This window comes from Chinchilla lanigera, unplaced genomic scaffold, assembly GCF_000276665.1.
Source record: "Chinchilla lanigera isolate Chin_1 unplaced genomic scaffold, ChiLan1.0 scaffold00017, whole genome shotgun sequence".
In the NCBI taxonomy this organism is placed as follows: Eukaryota; Metazoa; Chordata; class Mammalia; order Rodentia; family Chinchillidae; genus Chinchilla; species Chinchilla lanigera.
Genome location: NW_004955418.1, coordinates 2,194,389 through 2,202,591, shown reverse-complemented (window position 1 = coordinate 2,202,591; position 8,203 = coordinate 2,194,389). Strand labels below are relative to the sequence as shown.

General features: G+C 43.7%; 1 protein-coding gene and 1 pseudogene across 3 annotated transcripts in view; one reads left to right on the top strand and one right to left on the bottom strand.

Moving 5' to 3' along the window:
• Cdc23 (cell division cycle 23) overlaps positions 1-7,655 on the bottom strand; it is a 26,992-nt gene extending 19,337 nt beyond the window's left edge. Inside the window, exons 1-3 of one of the 3 annotated variants that reach the window (XM_005382120.2) lie at positions 7,162-7,655; positions 7,005-7,077; positions 1,181-1,318 (exon numbers count right to left, since the gene is read on the bottom strand). In XM_005382120.2, coding sequence (XP_005382177.1) covers positions 1,181-1,318; positions 7,005-7,077; positions 7,162-7,322 — 372 coding nt within the window. In that variant the 5' untranslated portion in view covers positions 7,323-7,655. Of the gene's footprint in view, positions 1-1,180; positions 1,319-6,441; positions 6,897-7,004; positions 7,078-7,161 lie in introns of those variants that run through there. The other 2 variants (XM_005382121.2, XM_005382122.2) reach the window with 2 other exon arrangements.
• Positions 4,587-6,428, top strand: LOC102003871 (annotated as a pseudogene).
• Positions 7,656-8,203: the final 548 nt, after the last annotated feature.

Genomic DNA, 8,203 nt, shown 5'->3' with positions numbered 1-8,203 from the left:
TGCCTCAGCCTCCTGAGTGCTTGGATTACAGGCATGCACCACCATGCCCTGCCTGAGTTTATAAATTTAAAAATTAATTCAGGCTTTTAAAGTTAATTCTTAAAAAATATCAATTCATAGGCATGAAGAACCTTATATAACGTAAAAAAAAAAAAATCACCCTGTCATTCCTAAGCATATTTTCATCAAATGTAATGGCACAAACCTGTAAGGCCACCGCTCAGAAGGCTGAGGCAAAGGCCAGGCATGGTGGGACACATCACAGCAACTGTAATTCCAGCAGTCGGGAGGGTGAGGCAACCGGATAGTGGCCAGTTAAAGGCCAGCCTGGGCTAGAGTGAAATCTTGTCTCAAAAAAAAATCAAACAAAGAATATTTTCTTCCATGTCACCATTTTTTGGGTTTTTTTGTGTGTGTGTGACAGGGTCTTTCTATGTAGTTCAGGCTCACCCAGGCTGGCTTCAACCTTGCAGGGATCCTTCTGCCTCAGCTGCTCAAATTCTGGGATGACAGGCATGTATCACTAGGCCTGGAATATACTAATTTTTTTTTTTTTTTTCTGGTACTGGGAATCGAACTCACAACCTCACGCTTGCCAGGCAAGCGCTGTGCTCTGAGCTAAATCCCCAACACCCTAGGCCTGGAATATACATTTTAAATTACTGTTTGATTGTCTGACTTAGTCACTGGTTGATTTTTTTAGTTCTGGGAATCAAACCAGGGTTTTAAACATGCTAAGCCAACACCGTACCAATGAGCTGTACCGCTGGCCCTTTTTATTTTTTAACAGTACCAAAGTTTTATTAAATGGAAGAAAATAAACAGGCTCTGCAGAACAACTTTGGGAAAAGTAAAAGCAGGACAAGTAAAAGCAGGACACACCCTAGAGCCTGAGGGTAGACCACCATGCAAGCCAGAACATAGTGACTTCTTGTATTTTTGAGACAGTATCTTGATAACTTACTCTGGGTGGCTTCACACTTGGGATTCTTCTGTCTCAGCTTCTCGAGCAGTTGAAATTACAGGCATGTGCTACCATGCCCTGCTACTGTTAAGTATTTATAGAGTACATTTATGTGGTGACCACATTGTTAAACTACTTAAAAAAAAACGTTTTACACTTGGTTCTAAATGTGGAAGCTTCACTAAAGGCAGAACTACTCCTTAAAGTGCCCCTCACCAGATATCTGGAATACATATACAGGAAATAGGCTTTCTTGCTATTGCAGCCATGCAGAAAATGCGCTGCCCGATCATACTCTTTAACATCAAAGTAGGCCTTGGCCAGGGTGTAAGCATCCATATCCTGGGCATCCTCCTACAAGAGAGACAGGCTGGTATAAGTGGTTGGGAACGGTATAACAACAGCTGAAATATAAGAAGCAATTCATTAATTTCAGGATATAGGAAAATTATTTTTCTCCTCCCTAAAACCTAACACATATGTATAGAGGCATAGACACAATATCTTTAGATACTTATTGCCAGATAGTAAAAATAATTTTTATCTTTTTTTTCCTCTTCTTTTTTATTTTATTATTTTTATTTTTATTTTTTATTTGTTTTTTGAGACGAGCTAGTCTTCAACTCACCATGCAGACCAAGTTGGCTTCGAGCCTACAACAACCCTCCTGCCTCAGTGTGCCGAGTGCAGAGCATGCACAGGAGTGCATTCTCACACCCAGCTGTTGCTACTTTTTCTTTTCTCTTTTTTTTTTTTTTTTTGGCAGTACTAGGAATTGAACCCAAGGCCTTTGCTCTGAGCTACACTCCAAGTCCTTGTTTTAATTTTGAGACCAGATCTCTGAATTGTCTAGGTTCATTTTGTACTTCTGATCCTCTTGCCTGAATTATAAGAGCTAAGCTTACATGTGTGCACCATCCCACTCAGCTCAAAGGTATTTTTTGATGCCAGGCATGGTAATACCTGCCTGTAATCCCAGCACTTGAGAGGCTGAGGCAGGAGGATCTCCATTATTTCAAGGCCAGGCTCAATTACATAGCAAGACCCTGCCCCTCCTCAAAAAAAGTTTTGTATACATTAACACTGCTGAAGGCACGGAATGCAGCTCTAATTTTCATGTTTAAAAAAATGAGCCAGGCATGGTAGTACACACTTGTAATCCTAGCACTAAGGAGGCTGAGGTAGAAGGACTGCCATGAGTTTGAGGCCAGCCTGAGCTACATATTGAATTCAAGGCCAGCCTGAACTATATAGTGAGACCCTGTCTCAAAACAAAAACAGAAAAGAGAGAGAAATGAAGCTGGGCACGATGAATCACATCTGCAATCCCAGCACTCTGGGAAGTGAGAGAAAAAGCTCACAAGGTCAAGCCCAGTCTGGGAAACTGAGCAATTTAATGAGACCCTATCTCAATATAAAAAAAGTTTTCAATGGGCTGCGAATACAGCTACAGGAGAAAGGTCCTAAATTCGATCCCCAGAACTCCAGAACCTCACACACACACACACACACACACACACACACACACACACACAAAGACAGCTGAGCTGGGTGTAGTCACACACATCTGTAACCCCAGCACTGTAGGAGGGAGGCTGAGGCAGGAGAATCACAAGTTTGAGCCCAGCCTGAATAACGACGTGACTTAGACTCTGTTCTGACATAAAAATTAAAAATTTAGTCAGGCATGGTGGCACACTCCTGTAATCCTGGCACTCCAGAGGCTGAGGCAGGAGGATTGCTGTAAGTTCAAGGCTAGCCTGGGCTACACAGTGAGGCTCTGTCTCAAAAAGCAAAAACAAAAATTAACAATAATAATAATTTTAAAATAAAAATAAATTTAGTGAAGCATGGTGGTGCACACCTTTAATGCCAGCACTCGGGAGGCTGAGGCAGGAGGACTGCCATGAGTTCAAGGCCAGCCTGGGCTACACAGTGAGACCCTGTTTCAAGAAAAACCAAAAATCAAAAACCAAACCAACCCAAAATGAAACAACCCAATACTTTATTCTATTCAGAACCATCAGGGCCGAGGATATAGCTCAGCAGCACAAGCGCCTGCCTGGCAAGCGCAAGGTCCTGAGTTCGATTCCTCGTACCAAAAAAAAGAAAAAAACCAGAACCATCAATATAATATGCCCAAGCACTACAAAAGCAGGCACAGGAAAGTAAAAGCTAGTAAGACAGTTATAAATCACTTGACTAATATACTAAATACACTGTACACTTTATCCTTATCATCTTATTAATCTTCTTAAAAGCCTAGCAATTATTAATACTATCTATAGAGGCTACATTTAGAATTCATTTGCCCACATTCCACCTCACCCGAGAAAGAGGGGCTGTTATCATGAAATCAACCAGTAGCAAATGCTGGTGGGACTGTGGAGAAAAAGGAACTCTTCTCCAGTGTTGGTGAGTGTAGACTGGTGCAACCACTGTGGAAATCAGTGTGGAGTTTCCTCAAAAAAACAGGACTAGCGGTTCCATTTGACCCAGCTGTTCCCCTTCTTGGTATCTTCCAGAAAGAATTAAAAGCATCATACCACAGCGATATAGGCATAGCCATGTTTATAGTGGTATAGTTTCTAGTAGCTAAATTTGAAACACCCCAAATGTCCACCAACAGATGAATGAATAAAGAAGATATAGGCTTTTTTTTTAATACAATGGAGTACTACTTTGCCATCAAGAACGATAAGCTTGAGACATTCCTAGTTAATGGATGCATCTTGAGACCATACTCTTAAGTGAAATAAATCAAATACACGCGTTTAAATATCTAATTGTTTCTCTGATGAGAGAAGTTGACAGTGTACACAAGGACCAAAATACATAATAGATATTGTGAAATGGGAAGAAAACATTCAAATGAAAAGGGGAACAAGGGAAAGAGGGGGAAGTAGTTGGGCGTGGTGACGCACGCCTGTAATCCCAGCACTCGGGGAGGCTGAGGCAGGAGGATTGTTGTGAGTTCGAGACCAGCCTGGGCTACAAAGTGAGCTCAAAGCCAGCCTGAACTGCATAGCGAGGCCCTGTCTCAAAACAACAAACACAAAAAAAGGGAAAGAGGGGGAAAGGAAAGGACAAGAAAAAAAGAATAGGAGGAAAAAATGAAAACAAAGCTTGTGTAATAGAAGAGGAACCTATTATTTCAAAATGTGGTGGTTTTTTTCCTCTTTAAAATTAAAAAAAAAAAATTAAAACAGAAAAAAAAAAGGAGAGGAAGAGGGGTTGAAGGGAGGGGAGGGGAGGAGAATGGGAAAAAAAGAAGCAACAAGCAGGGCATGGTGGTGCAAGCCTGTAATCCCAGCACTCGGGAGGTTGAGGCAGGAGAATCATTGCAAGTTCGAGACCAGCCTGGGCTACAAAGTGAGCTCAAGGCCAGCCAGGACTGCATAGTGAGACCCTGTCTCAAAAAAGACAAAAAAAAAAAAAAAGAAAAAGAAAAAAGAAATGAAGCAACAAGATGTACCATGTACAGGTACAAACTCCCTATAGTGAATGTGATCATTATGTATACTTAAAATGTACCAATTTTTAAAAGTAAAATTTATACTTGTAAAAAGAAAAAAGGCTACTGTGGCTTTCCTCATGACAGCCCGCCCTGCTTTCTCCAGGGTGTTCTTTTATTTTGTTTTTTCCTCTTTCACTCAGCCCAAACTTACTCTGCAGTCAGTTTCTCCCTCATTCTTCACTTTTAATTTTTCAACTAAATTTTGCCACTGGGGAAAAAAAAGAGAACTCATTTGCCCACATCAACCCTACTAGTACAAACATGACTGGCCTATAGATGCAAATCTACTGGAAAATCAGAGCACTATATCCTCCCAGTCACGCCACCTCACCTTTGTTAATAATTGAAGTAATAAAAACAGAGAATTTTATTGAGTCCTCTGTACCTAGCACTCTTCTGAACAGTCTGCCTTTTACTCACATCTCATTTAACTCTCTCAATTCCCCAAAGGAGATCCTATTACTATCTACAATTCATAAATAAATTGTGCCTGGGGCAGTGGGTGTGAGGCTGTCCAAAGTCATCAGTTAGTTGGCTGACGTTTAAAACCAAACCCCAGAGCTACTGAGGGTCTAAGTCCAGGCAGCTGGAAGAGTGTGGTAGGCAAAGATCACCACCGCAAGGGTCATTTCCTCGCTGGGAAGGGACAGCCCTCACCCTTGGTGATGGTGGTTAGCAAGAGGAACAAACATGCGCAGATGAGAGCAGCGATTAACCAAAAGTTAACAGAAACTGGAGAAAGAGAACACCTCAAAGAGTTGCTGCAGGCTAAACTAACTGAATGTGGCTGGAAGGATCAGTTGAAGGCACACTGTAAAGAGGTAATTAAAGAAAAAGGACTAGAACATGTTACTGTTGATGACTTGGTGGCTGAAATCACTCCAAAAGGCAGAGCCCTGGTACCTGACAGTGTAAGGAAGGAACTCCTACAAAGAATAAAAACATTCCTTGCCCAGCACGCCAGCCTTTAAGGTTGAATCAGACTGTGTTATTCTGTGGTTTTATTTCTGAAAGTAACACTTGCCATAAATTAGAAATTAATTTCCCAAAATACAATCTTTTTTTGTATAATGATATACAGCTTTCAGTAATGATGTATACATTGTATTGATTTTTTTTCCCTAAATGTGTTATTTTAATAAATATCTCATGAATAAGTTTGAAGTTTGCTTGAATTTTGGAATAAATGGGACTCTGTATTTATTACTAATTCACTAGATTTGAGAGAAACAGTCAGAAAGTAACGTAGTGTAAGTGTTACTATGTGCAATCCTTGCTAAATGCTGAGAAGTGGCTTTTCCTGCTTGTTTGGATATGGTGTGTTCCGCTTTTGAATCCCCCTAATTTTTTAAGTTGTAATGCCCCACTTGTACTATGGGTATTTGTCGTATTCTTTGTGATGAACTCAGAGGGCTGGGACTGTGTCTTACTTATCTTTATGCCTTCCTTATGCTTCAGTGAATTTACCATCTAGTGGAAGAGAACATTTGCAAGCTGACTCCACACCAAGCTCCTTCCACATGCTCTGCGCATCTGAACTTTGAAAGCGGAATTTATAAATTGCGTCCCCACGTACTAAGGTCAAGAAAGAACTTAAAGGGAAATAATCTCCACCCACTAGCTTTACTCTGACATCAGGATTACCAAATCCAGTGGACACTTGTCTAGTCTTACGTGACCTCTGCTGGAGAGTGACAGTGTTGGCGATGCTGCCAGGTGGAACTCGCGTCCCACTCCTCACATTGTTTCTTCCTACCACTGTAAGTTCCTTCTGTTTCATGTGGAGCACATCTTGCTGTATGTGACTATCAAGTAATAATGTTTCATAGGGCTCCGTCCTGAGCCCTCCGCCTGACTAACTGGATATACGTTACCTGGGCAAATCCCAAGAAATGGGTCACACAAGGCTTCAAATACCGCACGTCGATAAATGCTAAACTGCATCTTCAAACCAACTTACTTCTAGCCTCCAGACTCGTCTGCTGTGGATCAGCTTCCGTGGATATTCCACAAACACTCCAAACTGACCAAACCTAAAACAATGATTATGTTTTCCCCACTAACCACCCCTGTTGTATCCCTCGTCTCTGAACGGTACCTCCCAGACATACACACCGCCGGAAGAGCTTATTAAAATGCTGATTCTGAAGGTAAGAAAAACAAACAAACAAATAAAACCAAAGCCCACTCTCTCAGCCATTCTGCGATGCCAATCAGCGACACCGAAATCTAAGGAAGGAGGGGAAGGAAGGACGAAAGAACGAAAATAAAATCGCGCAGCTGCAAAAATGCGAATTCTTCTCAACCCTGGGCACTGCCTACGTGGGGCCACGAGATCGGGACCGCTGGGATCGCCAGCAACGGCTGCTTCCGTCTCTGCCCCGCGCAGGGGCCGCGAGCGCTTGGAGCGCAGCACTCCGCTCCCGCCACCCGCAGCTCCGCACGGGCCCGCGCCCCCACGCCGCTCCTTCCTCTCACGCCGCGCGCGGGCGGCCGGACAGCGCCCGGCCCGCACGCCCTTACCTCTGTCACCGGCGGCGGCGGCTGCAGCTCGGCCAGAGGCAAGGCGGGCAGAGAGAAGGCCAGCTCCGCGGACCTGGAACACCCACAGACCCGTCATGTCGACAAACCCCGGAGGCCAAGAACCCACGCCCGGCGGGCCCCTACCCCGACGTCTCACCATTTGCTACTGTGCAGCAGGCCCCGCTCCCGAGTGAGGCCCGCAATGAACAGCAGCTGCTTTTTAATTTCCCGCAAATCTGAAAAGTCTGCGCTGATGGACAGGCCGGGCATCCCCGCAGCCGTCACGGCCACAGGGACTACAGACATAGTCGCGGCCATTTTCCTGACGCTTTACTGTAGCCAATCATCGGGGATAATACTTGGTGCCCCTCGGCTTCAAAAAAGCCTGCCTGCCATTGGTCAACTCTACCCTAGAGCAGCCAATCACAAATCATTATCATAACTCTACAAAGAGGCGGGGAATAAAGAGACAATTATATCCCCGATTGGACAAGCGCCCCTGACGCGGGAAAATTGGAACAAGAAGTCGGGGAAAGGCGGGCTCTGAGCGCCGCAGAAAGGAATAATAAATGTGAACTGCTAAGAGTAGGGACAAGGGCAACAAAAGATGGAAAAGGGAGCCGGGCGTGGTGGCACAGGTCTGTAATCCCAGCATTCTGGGAGGCTGAGGCAGGAGGAATGCTCAAACTGTGAGCTAAATAAACTTTCCTTCCTTAATTTTGGGCATCAGATATTTTCTCTCAGAAAGAAAAGTAACCGAGACAGAATTTGATACCAGAGAAGTGGGGTCGTTGCTATGACTATTCCTGTGACTATAACTATACCTGGCCTGGGTAATTGAGTGATCTAGTGAGACATTGTCCCAAAATTTTAATAAATACATAAAAAGGACTAGGGGTTTCACTTAACACAAAAATGCTGTGTTTAATCCCAAATACCACAAATAAGTGAAGTTTTTTAAAAGAGAAGAGAGATAAACCATGCATTTCAGAGGCGATGTGATTGAATGACTAGAAGGGGTGTACTTTTGTTATGGTTTGTGTCTGGGTGTCCCCCCAGAGCCTCATGCCGTCATGGGGTGGCTTCTAGAGTTTATGATTGGTTCATGGTCCAATGCTGGGGTTATGGTGTAAGTGCTACACCTGCCCTGGGGCGGATAGTTTCCTTACGGTGTAAGGGAGGAAAAGAGGCTGCTTGCT